At 44.4% G+C, this 27,637-nt stretch overlaps 2 protein-coding genes across 3 annotated transcripts in view; one reads left to right on the top strand and one right to left on the bottom strand.

The window, feature by feature from the left end:
- Positions 1 to 27,637, bottom strand: part of CHLSN (cholesin) — an 85,961-nt gene that overhangs the window by 10,501 nt on the left and 47,823 nt on the right. Inside the window, exon 3 of one of the 2 annotated variants that reach the window (XM_034441557.2) lies at positions 2,963 to 3,153. The exons of the other annotated variant lie outside the window; for it this stretch is intronic. Coding sequence (XP_034297448.2) covers positions 2,963 to 3,153 — 191 coding nt within the window. The remainder of the gene's footprint in view (positions 1 to 2,962; positions 3,154 to 27,637) is intronic. 2 annotated transcript variants of the gene reach the window in all.
- The window catches only part of GPR146 (G protein-coupled receptor 146), a 36,231-nt gene continuing 14,480 nt past the window's right edge, over positions 5,887 to 27,637 (top strand). The window contains exon 1 of the mRNA XM_034441555.3: positions 5,887 to 6,503. The gene's annotated coding sequence lies outside the window, so the exon portion shown is untranslated. The remainder of the gene's footprint in view (positions 6,504 to 27,637) is intronic.

Genomic DNA, 27,637 nt, shown 5'->3' with positions numbered 1-27,637 from the left:
TTCCCCCAGGAGTGGGGTGGGAATGGAGATTTTGCAATATCCTTCCCCCAGGAGTGAGGAGGGAATGGGGATTTTGCAATATCCTTCCCCTGGAGTGGGGTGGGAATGGAGATTTTGTAATATTCTTCCCTTGCCACACCCACCAAGCCACGCCCACCAAGCCACGCCCACAGAACCGGTAGTAAAAAAAATTGAATTTCACCACTGCTGGAGACCCCCGCTCTAACCCTTGCTGGCCAAACATGGACACTAACTTCACAATCGGTACAAAAGCAACAAGGGGCACAAAGAGCCACGGAGAGACACAACGCGAGACAAGATAGGAAGACCCACATCTGGATTAGAGAACAAACAAAAATATACGAGGCCATCAAGAGAGGAAACGAATTGAAGTGGAAACGTGGGGGGGGGGGACACTGCACATAGCAAGAAGAACGAAACCGAGTTCGTTTAGTGACCGTTCGAAGTTACGACGGCACTGGAAAAATGTGACTTACGGCCGTTTGTCACACTTACGACCACTGCGACATCCCCAGGGTCACGTCGTCAAAATTCTGACACTCGGCAACTGGTTCATACTTATGACGGTTGCAGTGTTCCCGGGTCATGTTGCGACCTTTCAACAAGCAAAGTCCATGGGGGAAACTGGATTCACTTAACAACCATGTTGCTAACTTAACCATGGCCATGATTCACTTAACAACAGTGACAAGAAAGGTCGCAAAATGGGGGCAAGACTCGCTTAGCAAAGGTCTCGCTGAACAACCGAAATTCTAGGCTCCCTTGTGGTTTTAAGCCGAGGAATCCCTGTATTCTCTTAACCCCTGCCTCGTTCATTTAACAACGGTTCACTTAAGAACCCCGGCAAAAAAAAGGGTCGTAAAACTGGGCGTGACTCAGTTAAGAACCGCCTTGCTTAGCAGTGGAAGTTTTGCTTCCTGTCGTGGTTGTAATTCGAGGAATACCTCTCCTTGCTTTCGGTTTGCTGGGCAGCCAAAAAATCAAGGGAAACAAAATAAACGTCCATCTCCAATCGGTTCATAAATATTGTATATTTGTCTGCTGCAATTGCTCGATGCAAAGGGGAGCCCGGAATTTATGCATTCGTTTTTCAAACCAGAAAACTCGTCTTGCGATAATCGCTAACAGACCTTCCGGAATAGCTATCAGCCCATGACAGATAAACCGCACATCCCTTCAAAACAGCCGAGGATTCCAGCTGCTCCCGAAATTGTGTCCTAGGAGCACAATTTGTGTTCTGCTTTCCCTCCTGCTCTGGGCAGCTCGAATCATGCGTCTCTCAGGCGATTCATTCCCTCCAGCCACACCGGAATAGCAGACAAAGTCCTCGTTCCTAGAAGTCGAAATTTTGGTTCTAGGAAACTGCTAAAGAGAGGACCTGATGAAAACTGGGGCATTGTGCTGTAAATCTACCTTATGGAGAGACGTGGCTTAAATCCCACGGGGCCAGGCGTAAAGCTTGTTGGCTGCAGGGATGTTGACCTGTCTTTGATCACATGTTAGTCTTGTGGACTCTAAAACGAAGCCTTATTTGTTGAGTGTTAGGGTGGAAAAGGGATGGGTTAGAAATCAATAAAGTAGAAGCCATGAAAACTAGGGGGAGTAAACAGACATGGACTTAAGAGGACCTTAGACTGATTTTCCTCTTCCATAAGTTTGTTCTCCTTAACCTTCTATGTGGTAGAACAACTAAGAAACTGTTCTGACCTAGGCTTCCTGAGTCAGTAAAACACACGAGCACTCCCAAAAACCTCTTATTGCAACAGCTGGGAATTCTGTTCATTCACAGAGGAGTCCCAAATAGTTGTAAAGAGTCCTTCGGGATAATCACCCACCTTTCTCTCTCTTGACACGCTGCCAAAGACCTACTTGGCAAAGCCACACAGAGTCCAGAACAGAGATGCCGACTGGAAACAGAATTAACAACGTTGCTTTCCTGCAAAGGGCCCACGTGCCTTTGCTCCTCTTTTAAGCCTTATGGGAGGGGCCAATCATCTCCAGGCCTTACTCCCGAGTCATCCCTTTTGTTTTAACTGCTCTGGCCTTCTGGCAGCTCTGTGCATGCGCGCACTGGGAACAGGCTCCCCCTGTTTCTCTGCCTCGCTGAGGTCCGACTCTGGAGGCTCCGGAGGCAGCACGTACCTCCCAGATGGCCCTTTCTCTGCCTCCGACGCAGAGCCCTCAACCTTCCCCAGACTCCAGGACGGCTCATATTCCTCCCCAACCTCCTCACTATCTGACTCTGCTGCCAGCTCTGCAGGCCGCCAGCAGACCACAACAGAAACATTGCTAAAGGTGTTTATGGAGATTCTCGGTCGTCTTTGGTTGTCCCAAAGGTGCTTTTTCAAGAGGCAACTGCACTTTCTGGTTTTTCTTTGAAGACGTTTCGCTTCTCATCCAAGCAGCTTCTTCGGCTCTCTTCTAAACGTCTATGGAGATTCTCAGTCATCCAAATCATGGTTGTCCCAAAGGTTCTTTTTTCAAGAAGCTCATCCAAGAAGCTTCTTCAAGAAAAAAACCAAGGAAGACCTTTTGAAAAAAGCACCTTTGGGACAGTCCCTAAGATGCTTTTTTCCAAAAGGCAACTGGACTTTCTTGGGGTTTTCCCCCTTGAAAAGTTTCGCTTCTCATCCAAGAAGCTTCCTCAGTTCTGCTAGAGAACTGATGAAGCTTCTTGGATGAGAAGTGAAACTTTTCAAGGGGGAAAACCCCAAGAAAGTCCAGTTGCCTTTTGGAAAAAAGCGTCTTTGGGACAACCAGGACCTGGATGATGGAGAATCTCTACAGACATTTAATCAAGAGACAGGATCCACTAGAATTTAATTCCAAATTGTGATCCAGGGGCTGAAACACGTGAAGGTGGGAAATGGTTGTAAATGCAACCCAATGATATTTCTACTCGTTGCCCAGGAGAGATCTTCGCAAAAAGGGCCAAACTTACGTAGATAAATACTCCAGTGCCAACTCTGACCCCGATGGCTTCTGAGGCTGGTTCTTCTCGGCCCCAACCGTTGCTTCTCGCATTAACTTCTTTTGTGCTTTGTTACGCTCCTTCTTCAGCTTTCGTTCCAATATCCTCTTCTCCTCTGGAGAAAGTTCTTCTTCTGTCTCCTCTTCCTCTTGTTTCTTCACCTATGAACCAAGAGAACAACCTTAATCCACAGCTCATAACCCACAGGTCTATTTCATACGACCCCTTACTTATGAGAAGGAGCATCTGAACAGAGGTTAGTGAATCCTTCACCTTGAATGGACTATTGAGGCAATGGTAGGCTTTATTTATACTGGAGTTGATGGTGAATTTGGTCTGTGTTGTGACCGAGGCCCAAGTAGTGATTACCAAACACAATTCAGTCCTGAACAAACTTATTTTATTAAAACAGCAGAGAATTAATTCATTCTCAGCTTTAGTCCAAAACAAATTCTTCGGCCTTATCGCCAACCTTTGATGTCTTTGGCAACCTGCCAAAGGCTTTTCTTGGCAAAAACCCCACAAAGTTCAAGAGACGCTGACAAGAAGCACTGGAATCAACGTTGCTTTTCTACAAAGAACCCAACGGCTCGTTGCTGGTCTGTTTTAAGCCTTATGGGAGGGGCCAATCATCTCCTGGCCTTACTCCTGAGTCGTCCTTTTTGCTTCAGCTGCTCTTGCCTTCTGGCAGCCCTTCTCATGCGTGCACTAGGAACAGGCTCCTCCTGTTCCTCTGCCTCTCTGCTGTCCGCCTCTGGAGGCTCCGGGGTCCGCGCATCGCTCCCAGATGGCCCTGGCCCCATCTCTGCCTCCGACGCAGAGCCCTCGTCCGAGCCTTCCCCAGACTCCAGGACTGGCCCATTGTCCCCCCCAGCCTCCTCACTGTCTGACTCCGCTGCCAGGTCCGCAGGCTGCCTGCGGATCACAACAGTCTGTTACAGTTTTTATTTACTTATTTATTTGGCGTAATGGCCTATCAAACATGCATGCAACAAAATTTCATTTTAACGTATGCCGATTAGCGTACATTCAAAGTGACAATAAAGTTGTTCTACTCTACTCTGCTCACGGACTAGCAATCTCTGCTAACGTTTCACCTCGATCAGTAAAACACAATAGAATATAAATGTGAAAAAGATCTATGTATAAATTCCAATATCTAGGCCCATCTAACCATTTGTTTATATTTTAAAAAATCACATAGGTTTTCCTGGCTCTCAAAATACATGGCAAAGAAAACAAACAAACAAACAAACAAAACCCTGGACCTTTTCGGGCTCAAAAGATGAGAGATCGGGAATATTATTTCGAATTTGCAGTTTTACATAGCGAGACCATCGCTGATGCATTTTGGGGAGGAAAAAAAATAAGAGAAGAATTACAGAAACGGATATAAAGAAAGCTTATGTTACAGAGACACTGGAATCACGCTGTGATTTTAGATTGGTAAAACTGGAGCCTGATCAATTGTGGGTTCTGTGCGCTGAATATTCATTAAAATGAGTTAAGCAGATATCCTGGAAGGAGGGAAAAACGGTTGGCTTCAAGTCTGTTACAATGGAAACACAAGAGAAATGCCAGTTTCCTGGACTCTCCGATAAATGTTTTAAAAAGTGAGGCTGATTATCCTTCCTTTGTTGGGGATTTAATAAATCTGAAGTCCCTTTAACAACGCATGATACACACTCATGGATAATTCCTTTTTCAAAAATTATTTATGGGGAAAGGTCAGGAGAGAAAGTTAAAGTTTGTGGTAATGTGGTATTTATTTCTCTATGGGAATCACTGGATTTAGCTTCGGAGGAGGAGGAGGAGCAGGATAGGTAAATAAATAGGAGGGAGGAGGAGGAGAAGAGAAGAAGTAGAAGAAGAAAAAGAAAAAAGAAGATGAAGAAGAAGAAAACAAAAAGAAGAGGAGGAGGAGGAGGAGAAGAAAAGAAAAAGAAGAGGAGGAGAAGAGGAGGAGGAGAAGAAGAGGAGAAAAAGAGGAGGAGAAAAGGAGGAGGAGGAGAAAGAAGAAGAAGAAGAAGAAGAAGAAGAAGAAGAAGAAGAAGAAGAAGAAGAAGAAGAAGAAGAAGAAGAAGAAGAAGAAGAAGAAGAAGAAGAAGAAGAAGAAGAAGAAGAAGAAGAAGAAGAAGAAGAAGAAGAAGAAAGAATTGGATGGGATGGGATGATTCAGGCCAGGGGTCTCTAAATTTAACTCGTGAAACTTGAGAAGCCGCCTTCTCAGTTATGCAATTCTGAAGCCTAGCAATGTTGCCCCATCTGAACATCTGCAGAAGTTCCCCTCCTGTTGTCCCCAGGAGGAGGCTAAGCCAAGAGCTGGGGACGTGCCCCGTCTAGCCGGCTCTTTTGCCTGAATTTCAAACCCAACTCTCCCTGCTTTCATTCAGCACACGGCTCTCGGATCCGAGCATCCGGGTTTGAATAGAGGTGGGGGCACACTACGTGCTTGGCTGCTCCTGGTGGCGCAACCGCCTGGTGGCTTCTCACCCTGGATCCTACGTGGGGCGACCACCAGGAGTTGCGTGGCCTCGAACCTTTGCAGAGGCACTTCCAAGGATGGGGGCGGAGGGGTTGAGAGCTTAGGAGGCTTTCAAGGTTTGGAAAAGCAGCCAAGGCAGGAGGGTTCTTGGAGCCCTGGGATGGGGAAGGGAAGAGGAATGCCACCTCTCCTGCCAAGGAGAGAAGGAGGACCACAGGGAGGCGGCTGCCTGCCAAAGCGCTCGGCACTGTGACTGAGCTGGTTTCTTTAATGAAAGCCAGTATTTCTTCAGAGAGCTGACCCAGCCTCCCTCCAGTGACTGAAATCAATAGAAACAGTCGGGCGAGGGGCCCGGGTGGGGGCAGGACACCCCCCCATCCCACTCTCCATTCTCTACCAGTTTTCCCTTGGCTTGGCTTCCCACTTTCTCCTCTCCCGGAAAAGTTGAATCTCCGATAAACTATGAGCTGCAAAGATTTTCTCTCCCCCACCTCTGGTTTTTTTTTTCCCCCCCACCCCCCTCTTCTCGACATTTTCTTTTCGCTTGACTGAAGGTTTGGTAAGAGGAACGGCCTTGCTGAACTTCCCATTCGGCAAAACTCCCTTCCTTCTTCTCCTTTTTTTGTGTGTGTGTGTGTGTGTCAATGAAAGAATTGTTTTGGAACCAGGAACCTGCCCAAGCGGAGACCTCTCCGGATGCCTTCCTGACCTGATCTTACTCTTTGGGAGCAAGCTTAAAAAGAAAAAAAAATTAAATCAATAAAAAGAAAAGGGTTGGGGAGGGAAGGAGGAAATGAAATCCGGTTTAGAGCTGGGGAGGAAGGAAGAAAAACCCAAAACAAAACAGAAACCCCTATTGAAGAGATGAAGGAAGGGAGATGTGGGATTTTATTGCCTGGAAAGAATTCGCAGTGGCTGATGTGCTGAATGCTAAAATGGCTGCAGAAATGCACTGGAGGAGCTGATCCGGCCCCAAATGCAGAGCAAGAAAACCATCCGGTGTTAAAAGTTCAGTCCCTGTTCCTGGTAAGTCCCTTCATATATATTTTATTTTAACTTTGGGGGTCAACGCCGGAAATCAAACAGCTCGTCGCTTTAATTGTTAACTAACCCCAAAATGCTTTCAATGTGCCTTCTGTTTTTTTCATTCTTTATAAAGACTGAGAGTGTAAATAAAGTAGGATTTTTACGGAGGGTTTGGCCAAGAGAGCTGTCATCGGAAGGAAGGGCCAAGTATGCGAGGAACGCCTGAGGGGAATCGATCTCTTTATCCGTCCTGTTAAGGTTTAACTTGCGTTATTGACAAGCGCTCGGCCGAAGGAAGCCTTGGCTCTGCCTGATGTGGTGTTTTCATTGGGGAACATTATTTCATTGGGCCCTGTGGCGAGAGAAGGGCAAGGTTGCTGGGAGGATGGAGCATGGGGGTTTTCGATGCGCGTTATAGAACCCTTACCTGGAGTAGCCGCTATCCGGGGCATCTTGCTTTTAAATAGAATAACTGGACGAACGTTTGGGTGAAATGGTATGGGGCTTCCCGCTTGAGCTGGGGGCTGGACTAGAAGACCTCCAAGGTCCCTTACAAGTCTGTTATTCTGAACAGAATAACACTTCTGCTCACCACACTTTTGAGACTTTTGAAAAGCTGAGCAAAAGAACACGGTGTAGCAAGGCAGAGCAAATTTAATGTGGGACAAGTTTAATGAAAAGAAGGACTCCTGGTGACATGGTAACAGTATTCCAGTATTTGAGGGGCTGCCACAAAGAAGGGGGGGGAAGGCGGTTGACTTATTCTCCAAAGTACCAGAGGGCAGGACAAGAAACAATGGAGGGAAACTCATCAAGGAGAGAAACAACCTGGAACTAGGGAGAAATTTCCTGACAGTGAGAACGATTAATCAAAGGAACGACTTGCCTCCAGAAGTTATGGGTGCTCCAACACTGGAAATTTTTAAGAAGATGTTGGATAACCATTTGTCTCAATGGCGTAGGGTTTCCTGCCTAAGCAGGGGGTTGGACTAGAAGACCTCCGAGGTCCCTTCTAACTCCCTTATTCTGTTATGCCACCTTTTCTCTCTCTATACAACTGTGTCATCCAGCCAAATAATGTTCTTGCAGTAAGGATAAATCAGCATCTTAGGTGCGAGCGATCAATGGAAAGATTTTCAAGGCCTTTCAACTCTTCCTCCGGCTCGCCAGACTTTTTTTGGGGGGGGGAGGCTTCGGAAGTTTTGTGGATAAATCTTGCCGCGCTTAAAGCAAAGGAATGAAAGGCAGACGGAGCTGGAGGGCAAATTCAGAAATGCTCGGCTGGAGGACGAAGTTCTCATACCAGCCACTGTGATATTTTTCACATGGCTGGAAATCTAGCTGACCGTAACATTTGCAGGGCTCAGAACACGAGCGTCCTCGTTTTACTATCATTCAGTGGCCGCTCGAAGTTACAGCGCCACTGGGGAAAAGCGACTTATGACTCGTTTTTCACACTTATGACCGTTGCAGCACCCCCAGGGTCACGTGATCCAAATTCAGACATTCAGACAACTGACTCATATTTATGACAATTGGCAATGTCCCAATTGACACCTTTGTTATAGGACTCTCTGTTGCAAGCTGAACCTATTTCTGTTTCGCTGAAGAGGCTTCCTGCATACAGCCTCTAACATGACTTCCCTTGAGTGGAGATCAACGCCAAGAGATGGCCGGTTCCTTGGGATTAGCTTCTTCTTCTTCTTCTTGGGCCATATCCGTTATCGGACGTTGGCGATCATGTTGGCCATCCTATTTTTGTCAACATCCGCGTGAAAAAGGGCTGCTGAGTTTTGTCCAAAGCGGTCCCTTAGATATTGAAGCCATGAATTTCTTCTTCTGCCTGGACCTCCTTTGCCTTCCATCTTTCCCTGGAGGATTAAGTGAAGGATGCTGTATTTTTCTGGGTCTCGCATCCCATGTCCAAAATATTCTAAGTTTCGCTTTTTAATGGTTTTGATGATTTCCCTTGGCTTTTCCCAGGCGGCTTATCACCTCCTCCTTTCTGATTTTGTTAACCCAGCTTATACGTAACAGTCGCCTGTAAATCCACATTTCAAACGCTTCTAGTCTCTTCAAGTGGCTTTCTGTCTGAGACCAACCCTCCACTCCGTAGAGTAGGATAGAAAAGTAACATCTGACAAGCCTGATTTTTCAATCTTAGGCTTATGTCGTGACTGCAGAAGACGTTTTGCATTCTGAAGAATGCTGTTGGAGCTTTCTCTATCCTTGTCTTTACTTCAGCTTGGGTTTAGCATAGTTAGCCAAACATGATTTGCACCATCTTATAAATAGTTCCAGAAGGTGCAGGAGCAGCTGTTGGGTGTCCAAGGGTCGGAGTGGGCACTGCGTAGGGGGCCCGGAACATTTGTGCATAAACATGTCTGAGCATTGGGGCTGGAGGAAAGGTCATCCATTATCCTCCAGTCAAGAGGTGGGGAAGGAACTGAAGAACGAGCATTTTGGTATCTCTCACTGAAGTGTATTCAAGATTGCTCTTCCAGAGGACAAAAATAAACATTTGCCACCTTAAAATGCTATGAAAGTATCTGCATCGTTTAGAAGATTCATAATCTATATCATCAAGGAAAGTTTAATTTGGGCCTAGAACATCTGACGGGGCTTCATCCCTCCTCAGTAGCAAAATCTCTTTCTCCTAGGACAGGAGCAACCTTAAGCACTTCAAGAGCCATTTGGACCCGTTTCCCACAGAAAAGAAAACACTGGGAGCCACAAAACCTCGGTGGGTGTGGCCAACTTGACGTCACTCACTCCCACCCAGTCACATGACACCCCCCAGCCATGCCTACCCAGGTTTTGTGGCTCCCAGTGTTTTCTGTGGGAAACAGGTATCTCTCTCTCTGTGTCTGTCTCTCTGTCTCTGTCTCTGATCTCTTTCAGTCCAGGTGAGGAGTGACTGGAAGGGGAGAGCGAGGGGTGGGGCCAGCCAGTGGTAGGTTCAGCCAATAGGGAGCCACAGCAGGGAGACAAAACAGCCGCATGTGGCTCTGGAGCAGTGGGTTGCCGACACCCGTCCTAGAAGAACATTGGTGCATTGGGACATGTATAGCTATGATTCTGTCTTCTGGCTGGTTTCTAGGTAGCTCATGGATAGGACAACTACTCTCCGTGCAGAAGGAACCAGGTTCAACCCTTTCAGCATCTTTAGATGGGCTTGAGGGAATGATTCTTGCAGGACCTCCGCTGGTCTGGGTGGACAAGACTAAGCTAATTGGTCAATGCCTGTTTGCCTCCTTGACCTTGAATATCTAGGCAGCTTTGGACTTCCCAACCTGCCACATATTTTGTCATTCAGGCTGAGACCTTCCATCTTCTCCGGCTGCTTAAAGTCTGCCCTTGTGTTTCTATTGGAACCAGGCTCTCAAGTTTTAGATGATACGCCTCTAGTGTTCACGGAACAACGAGGGAGTATTTGCCAAACATTGTCAAGTAATGTTAGCCAATCCACATTTCTCTTTAACCAAGGATGAAGTTCTCTCTTCTGTCTGACACTGACCTTAAGTTCTAAATCGGGGCTCTCCAAACTTGGTAAATTTAAGACTTGTGGACTTCTACTCCCAGAATTCCCCAGCCAGCATGGCTGGCTGGGGAATTCTGGGAGTAGAAGTCCGCAATAAGACTTGTTGCCAAGTCAGAAGGTGCCAAGTTAGGAGACCCTTATTCTAAATCATTCTTCTGAATCTGCAGCCTGATTCAACCAGGACACTGCATACTACTAACTATTCATGGTCCTTCAGTAGAGAAACAATTTCCGCATCTCCCTGAACGCTTTTAATTTCACTCATGGATTCCCAACACATATTAATGTCTTAAAACACTTTTTAGCGGGGTGGGGGGTGGGGTGGAAATGGCCAGGTCTTCTAGTTGACCAAGTCTTGTTTCTCCAAGACTGCAACCCCAGGCTTGATTAGAAAGACATCCTTTGTGATCAACAGATCTTACGTCTTTATGTGTGGTTTAGACTTTCAGAAAAGAATAGTAGAAAAAGTGTGGCTTTACTCAAATTAAATAGCTATTCTGCCAAAGAAGCTGTGAATACATTTCTGATCAGAAGGAAAGGCTTGGTTAGAGGGTATGTCTTAGATTCATTTACTAGTCACGGCAGACACATATGCTATTCTCAACTGAACAAAAATTAAGTTGTAAACCTTGGATCATGGGTGTTTGCTCTCCTGCGGTTTTCCAGACAGCGGTGGGCTGGGAAGGCTTGGTACCAGTAGGGTGGCCTCCAAATATTTTGGAAAATACTGTATCCTGTCCAAGACATTTGGCCAATATTTAATTTCCAAAGAGAGCTGTGTGAACTCTAGTTTGTCCCAAGGAACCTTAAAAAGTAATGTTATGCTGAGGATTCTGGAAACATTCAAAGACTTGAATTTCAAAGAGTCTTGGTGGAAATATCTTCTCAAGGCCATGGCAGTTAGAGTTACCGAAATAAACTTTATTAGCTACAGAGAAATGCTTGATTTGCACTGCAGTAGCTACATAAAAGCTACATACTGCAGAAAAAACAATGGCTACCAACCTGCCTTCCATGGAGGACCTGTATACTGCACGAGTCAAAAAGAGGGCTGTGAAAATATCTACAGACCCCTCGCATCCTGGACATAAATTGTTTCAACTCTTACCCTCAAAATGAGGCTATAAAGCACTGCACACCAGAACAACTAGACACAAGGACAGTTTTTTCCCGAATGCCATCACTCTGCTTAACAACTAATTCCCACAACACTGTCAAACTATTCACTAAGTCTGCATTACTAGTAATCCTCTCATTGTTCCTATCACCCATCGCCTCCCACTTATGACTGTATGACTGTAACCTTGTTGCTGGTATCCTTAAGATTTATATTGACTGTTTCCTTATGACTATCATTAAGTGTCGTACCTTATGATTCTTGACGAATGTATCTTTTCTTTTATGTACACTGAGAGAGTATGCACCAAAGACAAATTCCTTGTGTGTCCAATCACCCTTGGCCAATAAATAATTCTATTCTATTCTATTCTATTCTATTCTATTCTATTCTATTCTATTCTATTCTACTCTACTCTACTCTACTCTACTCTACTCTACTCTACTCTACTCTACTCTACTCTACTCTACTCTATTCCGTTCTAGTTTCGTTGGTCTGTTCTGTTCCCTATTCCATTCCATTCCATTCCATTCTAATTTCATTGTTCTGTTCTATTCTATTCTATTCTATTCTATTCTATTCTATTCTATTCTATTCTATTCTATTCTATTCTATTCTATTCTATTCTACTCTACTCTACTCTACTCTACTCTACTCTACTCTACTCTATTCCGTTCTAGTTTCGTTGGTCTGTTCTGTTCCCTATTCCATTCCATTCCATTCCATTCTAATTTCATTGTTCTGTTCTATTCTATTCTATTCTATTCTATTCTATTCTATTCTATTCTATTCTATTCTATTCTATTCTATTCTATTCTATTCTATTCTACTCTACTCTACTCTACTCTACTCTACTCTACTCTACTCTATTCCGTTCTAGTTTCGTTGGTCTGTTCTGTTCCCTATTCCATTCCATTCCATTCCATTCTAATTTCATTGTTCTGTTCTATTCTATTCTATTCTATTCTATTCTATTCTATTCTATTCTATTCTATTCTATTCTATTCTATTCTATTCTATTCTATTCTATTCTATTCTATTCACGTTTGCACTGTCATCAAATAAGCTGCTTTGGTGTCCAAAACCTTTACCATGTATGAACACTGCTGAGGTTCAGACTGGCTGGGGGGATTCTAGAAGTTGAAGTTTTCAAATTTGCCACGGTTGGACGCCCTTGATGTCCACTAAAAACTTCTGAGTTAAGTCTCATCTTAGCCATGAACTTGCCCGGTATCTCCAAGAAACTACTTTTCCATCTGGACCAAGGGTCAGCAACCTTTGGCTCTGGAGCCGCATGTGGCTCTTTCACCCCTCTGCTGCGGCTCCCCATCACTCAAAATATGCGTCACAACCGCCAATGTGTGACACCCGTCGGCATGTGATTTATTGAGCTTTTCAATTCCCAGTTAGCTCAACCATGGATAAATCCAAGAAAAGTTTCAGAAGAAAACAGAACATTTAATTCAACTACATATGCTAGTTTTGTGGCCGCTCAAGAAATAGTCAGGCACGGGAAGGGTTTTGTGGCTCCCGGTGTTTCCTTTTCTGTGGGAAACGGGTCCAAATGGCTCTTTGAGTGTTTAAGGTTGATCTGGACAATGGTATGGTGGCAACCTAGCGCAGCACCTCATTCCGGTACAACGTAACGACCACTACGTAAAGCCACCGTTCCTCCCACTTCAGAACGGAGTATCTTTTGCTTGTGAGGGAATAGGAAACAAACAGTACGTTTGGACCCAGGAAAACCCTCTGCTCAGCCATAACTTTCTCAGTTACGCAAGAGGGATGTGTACATGAATGCATGTTTGTACAGCCTGCGGGATTGCCAAACACTCTCTCGCATCGCATGGTTGGCTCTGGAGGATAAATAAAGGCAGGAAGGAGGCTGTTGCACAAGCTGAACCTCCGATGGGACGTCTCTCAATCTAGGTCAATGTCCTTTTTTTATTTTTTATTTTTGTTAGGAACAGAACGAGACAGAATTATCCTCTGCGCTAACAGATGAGGTCTCCAAGGAACGGTAGACACTTTTATTACTCGCAGGTGGAAATTCGGGCTTGGAATTTTATTTTATTTTTATTTTTTGTAATTGTTCTTTGGCTACTGGTTACCCTTCAGCTAAATTTTGACATGCTACTTCCGACTGGAGGCCCCAAACGGGCTGTGGTTCTCAAGGAACAGCTGGATGGCTGCATCTTTGGGTATAGACCAGTGGTGAAATCCAATTTTTTTTTTTACTACCGGTTCTGTGGGCTGGGTGTGGTGGGCATGGTGGGCGTGGCAGGGGAAGGATACTGCAAAATCTCCATTCCCACCCCACTCCAGAGGAAGGATACTGCAAAATCTCCATTCCCACCCCACTCTAGGGGAAGGATACTGCAAAATCCCCATTCCCTCCCCACTTTGGGGCCAGCCATAGGTGGCATTTGCCGGTTCTCTGAACTACTCAAAATTTCTGCTACCGGTTCGCCAGAACCTGTAAATACAAAGAGGACATTAAGTATATACCAGAGACAAAGATAAATTGAGACAGATTTCTAGCTTTAAAAAGTTCTTCTTTTTGGTACAAAAGTCAAGAACGGGTTTCACTTACAATGGGATTCACCCTTTAGACTAAGCCATGATATGCCTGATTTTGGGTGCACAAAACCCCTGTGGCTTGTTCAACAAACTGTGATTAGAGTGGGGTTCTTGTGCTCTTGGAGCTTGGCTGTTTTCTTGCAGATGTTTCATGACCCAACTAGGGAACATCATCAGCGCTAGAAGGGAGTGGGGTTTGCAGGGAGGAGGAGAGAGACGAGGAGGAGAAAGAGGAGGGGCATGGGGTCCTTGATGGTTTCTGAGCTTGATAGTTTTCTGCAGACATTTCATTATAAATACCCCCAAGGGGGACAATTTTAGAGCTCCACACAGCTTTGGCCAATAAAAGTCAAACTCAGAATCAAACAGGGAATAATTCACGAGGGCCAGGAAAAAACCGCTAACCCCAGGAACACAAGATGTGGCGCCTCAAATTAGCTTCTCGGATGGTGTCGTCGTGCAGAGCCACACATGGGCGCATGTTCCCCTCTCGGGCTTCCCTGTCTGAAAGCTGCCTATTCATCGTGCATCTCCTGACGGCAGGTGATGAAATTCGGTCCATTCCACAAAGCTTTCCCCCCCTGCGTGGAGAGAAGCTGGATCTCAAGTGTCAGGGAGGGCATGGAGAAGTTCAACTCAGGGGCATGTGTTAAACAGCTGTGGGTCGGGCTGTCCGGCAGCACGGGTGCAGATGCTCTCCTCCTCCTATCTGCCTGCCTACACCTACGCTCGCAGCAACATATGTGCACACAGGAAAGCCAAAAACCAGCTGATTTTAATTTCGGGAATGGCATGCACCCGCACACAAATAGGCAGACGGCGTGGTAAATGCCACGCATACACTGGTCTGATGCATCTTGGGGAGTTAATAGGATTCCTCACTAATACTTTGAAAACGCAACCTTTTCTTCCGTCAATGCTTTCTCTTAAGGCGAATCGAGGCTCAGGTCAGGGAGAGCGTGTTCTATTGGAAAGAAAGAAAGTATTCCGTCCGTAGCTAAAAATAAAAGAGTATTCAAGTCACTGGGTGAAGGATAACAGAAAGGAGAATCAATGGGGCTCGTGGGAATTAAATCCAGGGAATTCTTGCCTTGAATGCAGGCCAAATCATGGTTTATAGTCTTCCCTGAAGGGTTACACCTTGGAAGAGTGCAGAGAAGAGCAACAAAGATGATTAAGGGACTAAAGAGGCTAAAAGATACGAAGAACGGTTGTAGGAATTGAGTACGTCTAGTCTAGTGAAAAGAAGGACTGGAGGGGGGGGGATAATAGCAGTATTCCAATATTTGAGGGGTTGCCACAAAAAAGAGGGGAGGTTCAACTTCTTCTCCAAAGCACCAGAAGGCAGGACAAGAAGAAATGGATGGAAACTAACCAAGGAGAGAACAAGCCTAGAACTAAGGAGAAATTTCCTGACAGTCAAAACCATTAGCCAGTGGAACAGCTTGCTTCTGGAAGTTGTAGGTGCTTCAACACTGGAGGCTTTTAAGAAGAACCTGGAGAGTCACTTGTCTAAAACAGTATAGGGTTTCCTGCTTGAACAGGGGGTTGGACTAGAAGACCTCCAAGGTCCCTTCCAACTCTGTCATTCTGTAAAATCAGGGTCAGCCCCATCTTAAGAAAGAGACCCTTCTCCTAAAACGTTGTGAAATACATGCGCATAAATTGCATATTTTCCCACATCCTGAGTTATTTATTTCTTAAATTATCTACATTCCACTTTTCACTGAAAGGTGTTTAAGTTGCAAGAGTAGCTTAAGAACCAAAACAACAACAATAACAGAAGTTCAATTTAAAATCTTGTGCTGTGAGATGACCCTGCCCTAACCTATTCTGGACAATTTTTCTTTTACGTAACCCGTTTTGGCTGCCCGAGTTATTTTTTCCAGCTCATTTTATGCATTCTTCGGTTGTACTTATTTCCTGTTCATAAAGGACAACAAAACGAATTCAGGAAAGACCAGCCTCGCCAGTTGGAAGATCATAAGAGCTCCGAGCTTGTTCGAGGAAATAATGTTCCTTCGTGGCAGAGATAGGATTGGTTTCCTGTAGGTTTGTGGATGGGGATCACGGAAAGCTTCCATCTCGCTCCTACCTTTTGTTCCCGAAAAGCCACAGATTCCTAACCGCGTTTCCTTTCCTGGTTTGAGTGATCAAGTTGTGGTTGATTCTTAGTGACCACATTCATGTTTTCCAGGATTCTTTCTCTGAAGAAAAAAATTGCCATTTGGTTCAGACTAGGGAAACAACGAGAATTTGTACTTGTGCAGAGCTGGACTTTCAGAATAGGAAAGGAGGCAGAGGATAGCAAGGGAAAGGAATGACGTGAGATTGGAGGAAGAACGGCATAAATCAAAGATTTTTAGACTGCTTCTTCACATAACGTCAGAACACAGTTTGGCACTATATCTAAGCTATTTCTGGTATTATGATCATTTTCATCTTTTCAGACTGACATCCATCTACCCATCCATCTATCCATCCATCCATCCATCCATCCATCCATCCATCCATCCATCCTTCCTTCCTTCTATTTACCCACCCATCCATCAGTCTACTCACCCATCCATCCATCCACCCACCCACCCATGTACCCATCCATCCTTCTATCCATCCATCCTTCTATCCATCCATCCTTCTATCCATCCATCCATCCACCCACCCACCCATGTACCCATCCATCCTTCTATCCATCCATTTACCCATCCATCTACCCATCCATCCATCCATCCATCCTTCTATTTACCCATCCATCCATCAGTCTACTCATCCATCATCCATCCATCCACCCACCCACCCATGTACCAATCCATCCTTCTATCCATCCATCCTTCTATCCATCCATCTACACACACATCTACCCCTCCATCCTTCTATCCATCCATCCATCCTTCTATCCATCCATCCATCCATCCTTCTATCCATCCATCCTTCTATCTAACCATCCATCCTTCTATCCATCCATCCATCCTTCTATCTATCCATCCATCCTTCTATCTATCCATCCATCCAAATTTTAAAAGAAGTTTCTTTCTCTTAAAGACTTCTTACCCAAGGAAAATACTATTGATCTTTAATTCCCGTACCAATCCTTCCTAATATATCTTTACATTTTATGGGATTCTGGCAATAACTTGAGCCATCCAAAAAGAATCCTCGTTTTCACTTGGGTCATTTTCACCTTGATATACGGACAGGCCCAGTTTGACGGTGGGACTATTTGGGGAAAAGGTTTGCCCAAAGATGAAGATGAAGTGGTCAAAGCCCGTCACAGGACGGAAAAAAGCTCCCGGTGCATCAGCAGAATTTAGAATTGAGCAAGGGATTCCTTAATAACCACACAGTCTTGTTTGTATCTTTGAGTGAGATACACATGTAAATGCAAAATTGGAACAAATGCCTTAAAGATATTATTAGCTTTAATTTATGCAAAGGAAAAAATGTTGTCAACATGAACCAGGCTACTTAAATACCTCTCGTAATGAGTGTAAATTAACTCTAAGCAAGCAACTCTTCTCATAGCCAAGGTATTCAAAAACGATTACCTCTTCTTCTTTTTTTTTCCCTAGTAAACTGATCCTGTCATTTCATTAACCAGCTCGCACGCACAAGTCAATATGAAATTCAGAAATTCAAATTGAGCCAGTGCCCCAGTGGGAATTTCCTGCTGGTGGCAAAGGAGGGGACTTTGCATCTGGAGTGGCTGTGTGAATGCAAAAGCCCAAAATCCTGAGCTGAACAGGATCCCTCGGTCTTCCTTGTGCAGAGAGCCCAAACCCAACAAATTTTACGAAAAACTAGAAGGAAGAAGTGGTTAGAGGATTGGCACTACCCTGGCGCCTCCCAGCTGGGAAATTTTTTGTGTGTGGTTAGAGCAGCCACAAAGCTTCCCATCCCTGGATGGAGAAGCCCCACAATGTAGCCGCCACTTCCGCAGGGTTTGCGTCTGTGTGTGTGAAATGAAACTTTCCATCCAGTTGAACCTGGGAGCTTTGTAAAGTTAGTCTTATGGGAATGTCCAAGACTCCCAGGCCTTGCTTGCAATGATGGCTTGAACACAAGTGGAGTTTTGGGTGACCAATTTGCAGGGTAGCAATATTGCGAGTGGACACTCACAAATGCGGCAACGGAGCTGTTTTGCGACCGTCACATCTTATGACTGCGAAGGGCAGGTTGGAAATTGAGGACTACCTATATCAGGGGTCTGCAACCTTAAACACTCAAAGAGCCATTTGGACCCGTTTCCCACAGAAAAGAAAACACCGGGAGCCACAAAACCCTTCCCGTGTCTGACTATCTCTTAAGCAGTCACAAAACTAGCCTATGTAGTTGAATTAAACGTTCTGTTTTCTTCTGAAACTTTTCTTTTCTTGGATTTATCCATGGTTGGCCTACTGGGAGTCAAAAAGCTCAATAAATCGCGTGCCAGCGGGTGTCACACATTGGTGGTTGTGACGCATATTTTGAATGACAGGGAGCCGCAGCAGAGGGGTAAAAGAGCCACATGCGGCTCCAGAGACGCAGGTTGCTGACCCCTGACCAATATACTAAGGAAGTTAAACCTGGACAAAAATAATCAGAATTTTGCCAGGTCAACTTTTAGCAACTTCTACTTTATGCTGCAAGCCGCCCACAATAGTTTGGTTAGGAGATGGGCAGCAAATAAATTTAATCAACCAATCAGTACCAGCTCTCACTCCATCCAATTTGACGACATTTTGCATTAGGAAGATTTAAATGGCTTGGGACTTAGAATAATCGTTTTCCAGAATTGCTTGCACCCACGTGGATTTCTCTAAATGTGAACTTCTTCAGAAATACTGCCATTCATTCAAAAAAAAAAAAAGTACTGAAAAAACAGAGTTTCTGTTTGCCTGACAGCCTCTTTGAGGGATGGACCACATCAGCAAATATTCCACATTTTTGCCTAACCTCGAGGTTTGCTGAATCATCTGAGAAAAGCCATGGTTTCCAATAACTGTCCTTTTCATAGGATTCCCATATGAGGGGATGAAAATAGCATTGCACTCATTTACTCAGGATAAAATAAAAATAAATAAATAAATAAATAAATAAATAAATAAATAAATAAATAAATAAATAAATAAATAAATAAATAAATAAATAAATAAATAATCAAATAATTTTTAGGCATTCAATGCAACCCGTAATATAAGCATTCCTTCTGGCACTACAAATAATTCAAATCTGTCGATTAAAAAAGAACCAAAAGTTACCTTGGGGTAAGACGGGGAGCTAATAGATTTTACAAATTAAAGCTCAGAGCAACGTTTGTCCCATAAACCCCAGTTTCCACGTTTTCACAACCTCTCTTCCAAAATGGTTTTCCCACGATTCATGTGTACAAGCAGCGGAAAGCAAATGGAAGTTTAGAAGCATCTGCCCAACTCATAGTGGAAGGGTGGGGGAAAAATAAAATACCCTCACATATACACAATTTACTGTACTCAGCTGCAAATATAAACAGGCTCCGTTTTGCTACGCGTAGAAAAATATGTCAATGAACAATATGGGCAATTCAAACGCCGTACAAAGCGCATCATTGAATCCGGGCCCCGATGCCAAGACTTGCATTTATCAAGAAGGGTTTCCGAGTGCCAGGAGGGTAAAAACAGTGGCGATTTTCTCCTCTTGCAAAGAGAGGAGGCACAAGGGTGAATGGCCCTCTGTTCTCAACAAAGGGGCTTGTTGGATCCTCCCTTCGCTGAAACGCGCCGCGCTTGAGTCGTTAAAAGACCGACTTTTCCAAGCTATGGACTGGGCTATGAAAAGCCAACTTTACCCAACTCTCTGGCACGGGGCACCCCGGCTGGGAAAAATGCCATGTTGCACTTCAAAGCTCTTCTACGTTATTTTATACAGTTCCTGAGTGCGCGACGTGTAATTGGTGCATCAAATTGGAAACATCTTCGTGGTCTCCTTGGGGAGTTGGGAGGAAGGTCTGAACGCGGCTGAGATGAGGTTGAACGTGAATGTGGCAAGGTGGTCTGGCTTTATCCTTCCTCCCTTCCTTTAACTTTCCTTCCTTCCTTCCTCCCTCCTTCAACTTTCCTTCCTTCCTTCCCTTAGCCCTGCCTCCTTCCTTCCTTCCTTCCTTCCTTCCTTCCTTCCTTCCTTCCTTCCCTTAACTTTCCTTCCTTCCTTCCTTCCTTCCTTCCTTCCTTCCCTTAACTTTCCTTCCTTCCTTCCTTCCTTCCTTCCTTCCTTCCCTTAACTTTCCTTCCTTCCTTCCTTCCTTCCTTCCTTCCTTCCTTCCTTCCTTCCTTCCTTAGCCGTTGCTGGCTGGGGGATTCTGGGAGTTGAAGTCCACCCATCTTCAAGCTTCCAAGGTTGAGAAACACTGCTTTAGAGTAATACAATTTCCTCAACCAGAGAGCAACATTACTCACTGAGTAATTTTCTCCATCAGAGGACTGAAATCACCGTTTATTTATTTAACTTACATAATCGTCCATCTCATACATGTGATTATATATTGAATTTATATATACACATTCACACACGCCCCTGTATGTATGCCAAAATATGCACGAATGCATTCCAAACATCAGATCCTTGTGTACCTGTATTTCTATGTATATATTTCAATATATACAGCTATGTTGAACCACACCGCTTATTTGCATTTCTAGATTGCAGATCCTGGAGAAGGAAAACGTCAAACCGAGATTTAACTAACAATTACAGTACAGGAAGTCCTGCAAATATGTCCAAATTTGTTTTGAGGATTGTTCGCTGCTCCGAGTCACTGGTTTGAGATGGGGAGCTGTACAAATTGAATGAATAAATACATTTAAAAAAAAAAAAAAGAACTCAGATACATTTTAAATTGTGGCAATAGGGTTATTCAGGGGCTGCAAATATGGAAAACGGAGGTATGATTCTTTATACCGGCATAAAAAGAAGAATGGGATTCTGTTAATGCCACTGTATAATTTGGGTTTGTCTGCAAGTGGCATTAAAGAACGAACAGGAAAAAAAAAAGGATGGGAAGTTACAAGCAACATTAATGCTGCAGATTTACAAGAATATTTCTGCTAAAAGTGAACATAGGGGGAATTATTAACATAGAGAATAAATAAAACCAAGGGCATTACCTATGAGGAACAATGCAAGCAGGAGATAAGTCAATGTTTAATTCTATTGGGGGTGAAAAAAATGAAATATATTGCTCTGAGAGAGACTTTTTTCCTGGTTTCTGGAATTGATGTGTTTACCCTGCAGCTGTGAAACAATAGGTTGAATAGGTTTGAGATTCTGAATTTACTTTTCCTACCAGATATTTGCAAACAAACGGAACGCAGCGAACAGGAGGGGTGGGGGGCTTACGTACGTCTTAGTGCAAACAGAGACTTCGGGGTGACTTGCCACTCAACCCAGGATCGAAATGCCGCTTTCCAGACATGTGATGTCGAAGTGGGATTCTTGCAAGCCGGGTGCAATAGATTACAATATTCGACTTTACCACCATTTGCTTTTAGTGACCGCTCAGAGTTACAATGGCACCGAAAGAGTGACTTAGGGACTGTTTTTTTAAATTATGCAACTGATTTATGACGACGTGCAGGGTCAACGCGATCCCTTTTTGCGACCGTCTGACACGCGAAGTCAATTGGGGGAAGCCGGATTCTATCTGAACGGCTGTAAAATGAGCCCACTCATCCCGTGTCTCACTTAGCGACGGAAACTTTGGGCTCAGCTGTAGTCGTAAGTCGAGGGCTACCTGTATCTCTAAGGCAGGAGGACGGCTGAAGGGGGGGGGGGGAACGAGGGATTCTCAAACTGAAACGGTACATTTGCAAGCTGCAAACCATCCATTGCCTCACACTGCCCCCAAATGTTTGAAGGCTGGTTTTGGAGCTTCAAAGAGGAGAATGATCATTATACTCCCCATTTCCATGTCTCAAATACAAATAAGATGGGTTTAAGATATGTGTGTGTATGTGTGAAACTGACAAACATGCACACACGTGTATATACAGACAAAATATCCAAGAACTTCTCTTTCTCTCTCTCTCTCTCTCTTTTTTTTTTTTTCCATTTCAATTTGACTTTCCACAACAACTGCAGCTGATGAACGCCAAGAATTAAAATTAGTCCGAAGTCAGCTGCTGGTGTCAAATAAAAATCCCCGTTTGCACCCGATAACGTTTGTCTCTTTAAAAAAAAAAAAAAAAAAAAAAGCAGCCACACTGCAGTTTATTTGTATTCTGCGTCGTAAAAATAAAAAATCAAAACCAGATTTTTAACGCATGCATAAATGTTCCCTTTTGCACACACCTTAAATTACGCCAAGTGGCATTTAAAAATATGTTTTAACTCTGACCATTAGGATGTTTACATTTGCAATGTGTGTTTGTGTGTTTTTTAAAAAAATTATATAATGAAGTAAAATTTGGAATCCATAACTAGTTAAACGCTCTATTTGGATAATCCGCCGTGCTAATATCAGTACCCCCTCCCAAAATATCTAATTTCGTATTTAAAATTGATTATATCTGATGACACAATATTGACAAAGCAGTAACAATCTCTAATTACAAGGAGGATTGTATTTCAAAAGACGGTACAGACATGATCAGGTTAAGGAATCTGGGACAGGTTTGGGCAGGTGTTCGCAAGGTGTGAATTCACAAGTTTAAATGAACAACAAATGAGCATTTCAAACCCCTTGTGACTCACTGCCGCTGGACTGCAGTGCAAACCTTGCCGCCTTTCCCATTCGGAATATTTTCATTCATTGAAAATAAATCTTCTCGTTTAAATGCGGAAGACGTTGAAATCATGGGTGGTGCTGCGAAAACTTTCGTGACGTCAAGTTTTAAATATTTATTTAAAACTTCTTCCTCTCCGGTGATTAATGCTACGCTTAATTGCAGCAAGGAATGCAAAAGTTAAGATGAGGAGGGAGGGGGGAAAACAGCGCCAGGGCCCAGGTAAAATGTCGCTGTTCGTTCAGTAAGAATTAGATGGCACCAGTGGTGGGTTGGCTCCCGGTTTAGTCCGGTTCTTGCGAACCGGTAGTAAAAGTGGCAGGAGGCTCCGTCCACTCACACCCGGATGTCATAATGGACGATCTATCTGCACATGTGCAGAAGCGTACAAGCGCGCACGAGCAAAGCAAGCGCTCCCATTGCAAACCGGTAGTAAAGGTAAGCAGAACCACCCCTGGATGGCACGCAAGAAGGGTGGTCCTCGGACTTACGACCACAAATTGAGACCCAGATTTTCCGTGGCTAAGGAAGGCCTGAGTTTATGAACATTTTTGCAATAGTCGTTAGGCGAATCCCTGCCAATTGTTAAGTGAATTGAATGGTCACTAAGTGAATCTGGCTTCCCCCGCTGCTTTGAAGCCAGCTGGGGAGGCTAACAATGACGGTCACGTGACCCCCCCCCTCCCGGGATGCTGCAACTGTCATAAGTACGTGGCGGTTGCTAAGCACCCAAACTTTGATTGTGTGATCGCAGAGCTGCTGGGACGGTTGCTCAGTGTCCCTTGTGGCAGGGCTGCTGTTAACTTCCAACAGTCGCTAAACAAACCGTTGGGTGGTCTCGTGTCAGCAGCATTTCAATGCCGGCAGTCCTCGACTTACAACCGTTCGTTTAGTGACCGTTCGAAATGACAAAGCAATGGAAAACAAGAGACTCGACACCATTATGTCACACTTACGACTGTTGTAGTATCTCTCCACGATCAAAATTCGGACGCTTGGCAACTGCCTCATCTTTATAACGGTTGTAGCGTCCCAGGGTGTGTGTGTGTGTATGTGTGTGTGTGACGTGATCCCCTTTTCGTGACAGTCAACGTCGAGAGGGAAGCCGGATTCACTTAACAACTGTGTTACTAACTTAACCATTGCAGGGATTTGCTGAGCACGTATGGCGAGGGAGGACTTCCCAGTGAGGCGAAATTCACTTTATAACAGAAATTCGCTTAATAACAGAAATGTTGGGCTCCACTGTGGTTGTAAGTCGAGGACCACTTGTATAGCTCTGGTTCACATCCCTTTAACTCTCTGCCGTGCTCTAAAACGTCCCTGTAAAGTAGCCACTTTTACTGTTTCCTTACACCCTGTTGGACTGATGGTGCGAGAGAGATCAGACTCAGCGCTTGCAAAAAGTTTCTCGGTGAAGCCAAGCTCCCAACCAGGATTTCCTGATTCACAAGTTTCCTTCCCAACCTGCAATGCCACCGTCTCTGCTGATGCCTGGAAACCACCACTTTTGCTGAGTGGACAAGTCTTGGGTTTTAATCTTCACGCAACGTGGCAGCAGCAGCAGCTTAATCCGTGGTGTAATAAAATAAAATAATAATTAAAGCGGTTGCAAAAGGAAGGAAAGGCGAAACTGAAGCAGGCCAACTTCATCCTCGGTTTTTCTCCACTCCACTCGGAGATTCCCCTTCTCCGCCTGCTTGGCTGGTGTTGCATAAATCAATGAGATTTGCACCTGAAAGGCCGTCCTTGTGGTTGGATGGGATCCCTGAGGGCTCTCGGGTCCTTCCAGGACTCTGCACGGCAGGTGAGGAAAAAGGACTGAAATCCTTAAAAGGCACCTGCTGTCGCTGGGAGAGCGAAACGGAGTGACACCATGAAAAGGCTATTTTCATTTTATTATTAAAAGACACTCTATTGCAAATGTTTTTTTTTTTTTTAATAATAAGGCTTCTCTGTTGCAAAAGAGCTGGAAAGTCAAATCCCATAGAGCAACGCTGGCTGGGGAATTCTGGGAGTTGAAATTCGCACATCGTAAAGTGGCCAAAAGTTGAGAAACGTTGCTGTAGGATGGTTCTATAGGAGTTTACAGAGATGTAAAGGAATTTAAACTTCCACTACGGAGTGGAAGGGGACGTGGTAGCTCAGTGGCTAAGATGCTGAGCTTTGTCGATCGAAAGGTTGGCAGTCCAGCAGTTCGAATCCCTGGTGCCGCGTAACGGGGTGAGCTCCTGTTCCTTTTCCCAGCTCCTGCCAACCTAGCAGTTCGAAAGCAGGTAAAAAATGCAAGTAGAAAAATAGGGACCACCATTGGTGGGAAGGTCACAGCGTTCCATGCACCTTTGGCGTTGAGTCATGCTGGCCACATGACCACAGAGACGTCTTTGGACAACGTTGGCTCTTCGGCTTTGAAACGGAGATGAGCACCGCCCCCTAGAGTCGGGAACGACTAGCACATATGTGCGAGAGGAACCTTTCCCTTTACCTTACGGAGTGGAATGTGTAATTTTGGAGGGAACTTTACACAAATTACTCATGCAAGAAATCCTCCAAAATACCGTAATCTGAATGTTTTCTACTAAAAAATTATAAATGTAAAGTATATAAATTATAAATGTACATAAAGTACATAAATTATAAAGTACATAAATTATAAATGTAAATTTAATTTAAAAAATTAAAAATGTAAATCATAAATGTAAAGAATCCTATTTTTTCTATGCTGGTTTATTCTTTTAAAAGGGCGAAACATTACCACTGAAAACATGTAAAAGCCTTGTCAAATTTGTGATCTTGCTAATTTACAGAATACAGACCAGAATACAGAATAAAAAAGAGTTGGAAGGGACCTTGGAGGTCTTCTAGTCCAACCCCCTGCTCAAATTGGAGACACCTACTACACCATTTCAGACAAATGGTGTCCAATTTCTTCGTGAAAACCCTCCAGTGATGGAGGGCCCATAACGTCTGAAGTCCTTCCACTGGTTAATTGTTCTCACTGTCCCCTAAATCTCAGGTTGCTTCTCTCCTTGGTTAGTTTCCATCCGTTGCTCCTTGTCTTTGGAAAATAGAAAAATTCCCTGCCCTAGGAGAGACATCCTTGTCTTCAGCTGCATTTGGAAACCATCTCCATCAAGCAGATCAGCTTAGATGGAGACTAATAATGCCACCTTAATACATTTCAAAGCTAATTGATTTATGGTGGCATCAACCTGGTACAAGAACATCTTTCGTAGCATCTCCTACGCTAATGTGCTGATTTCAAAATATGGTGCCATGGCTCAGTTGGGCAATGTTTAAATTCCGTCTGTAATTTTGAAGTACAGTAAAAGGGCACACACAGAGAGACACGCTCCTATATATGTATATATATATGTTAAGATGCCTAAAAGCTTATCTGATATAATTAAAGTTTACGTGAATAAACTGAAGCTGAGATATTACCACACCGCCGATTTTGCCTACAGGACAAAATGAACGCCAGCATTTAAACTCTTCCGATGCAAATTCAGTGTCCCCGAAAAGAAACTGGAACTCGACCTGTATGACCTTGTCCAACCATCAGTACTAATATACACAGATATATTAGTGGTGGGTTGCCCCTGGTTCGCACCGGTTCTACAGAACTGGTAGTAAAACCAGCGGGAGGCTCCGCCCACCGACCCCGACGTCATCCGAACACTTCTGCGCATGTGCAGAAGAGCGCTTGCGTGCTCCCTTCTCTCGAGCGCGCATGGCCCCATTGCAAACCGGTAGTAAAGTGTTTAAAAAAACCCTTTAAAGTAAAGGGTTTTTTTGCTAGCTTGAAAACTGTTTTGTTTATTGTTTAATAGGTTGTTACTATATATATATATATATTTTCCTACTTTGGTAATAAGTTGCATTGTTTCATAAACATGCTTTGTTTTGTGACAAATAAACAAGAATATTATTCAGGTTTGCTAGAAGGGTTAACTGTCCTCGTGCTTTGAATATATCCATTTTCATCATTTGATATTCGGCTGCTTTATTTCATAAACTTAACTTTATTTTGTGACAAGCAAGCGAGAATATGTGTTAGAAGAGTTAAGAGGGCTTATCCTTTAAGTAAATTCATTTTCATCATTTGATATTAAGCTGCTTTATTTCGTTACCATTTTTTTAAAAAAAAAATTGGCAAACCATTCAATTCAGCTAGAAGGGTTAAAAGCTCCTGTCCTTTCGAAGGAAGTCCATTTTCACCACTTCATGGCAAGTTGTTTCGTTTCATAAACTTGCTTTATTTTGTCACAAACCAGCAAGGATAGGATTCCTCTATCCCAGAAGGGTTAACCTGTCCTTTGAAGATGTCCATTTTCATTCTTCGATACCGAACTTTCTTTATTTCAGAAACCTAAGTTTATTCTAGGGCCGTGATGGCGAACCTATGGCACGCGTGCCACACGTGGCACACGGAGCCATATTGGTGGGCACGCAAGCGTTGCCCTAGCTCAGCTCCGGCATGCATGCGTGCACTGGCCAGCTGATTTTTGGGCCTTCTAGGCCCACCGGAAGTCAGCAAATGGGCTCTTTCCAGCCTCCGGAGGGCCTCCGAGGGGTGGGGAAGGCTGTTTTTGCCCTCCCCAGGCTCCTAGAAAGCATCTGGAGCCTGGGGAGGGTGAAAAAACGGGCCTATTGGGCCCACCGTGCCATCACTTGCCAAAAGTGAGGGGAGCATGGGGGCTCGCGTGTGCATGGGGGAGGGAGGCAGGGCGCATAGAATTTTGGGTGTGGGCACATGCGTGTGCGACCACCCCGCACTCCCTCAGCTTTTGGCACGTGATGGCAAAAAGATTAGCCATCACTGTTCTAGGGGCAAGCGAGCCAGGATAGGGCTGGAAGGGTTAACCGCAAGTCCATTTTCATCATTCTCGTTTCACCGTGGCTCAATCAGCTTTAAGGCCGTAATCAGATGCTGCGATTAAATTAATGTCCCTTTCCCCCTCCTGACTTCATCACGGGAGGTATTCCTCCCTGAGACCTGGTTTTGGTCAAGAGGACCTCTCCGCCAATCCAATCGCAAAAGGTTGCTGGAAGCTTAAAGGATTAGGTTGGGCATTACGTGCAGGGGAAGGTCATGTGAATATATCAAATTTGGTGCCAGGAAGAGCTGCGAGGTGGCGGAGTCAGCACCCGTCCCTTA

Source organism: Pantherophis guttatus, chromosome 14 (assembly GCF_059756535.1).
Source record: "Pantherophis guttatus breed Tessera chromosome 14, ASM5975653v1, whole genome shotgun sequence".
Taxonomy (NCBI): domain Eukaryota; kingdom Metazoa; phylum Chordata; class Lepidosauria; order Squamata; family Colubridae; genus Pantherophis; species Pantherophis guttatus.
Note: the sequence above shows the minus strand (reverse complement) of the source record. Positions and strands in the feature narration are given on the sequence as shown.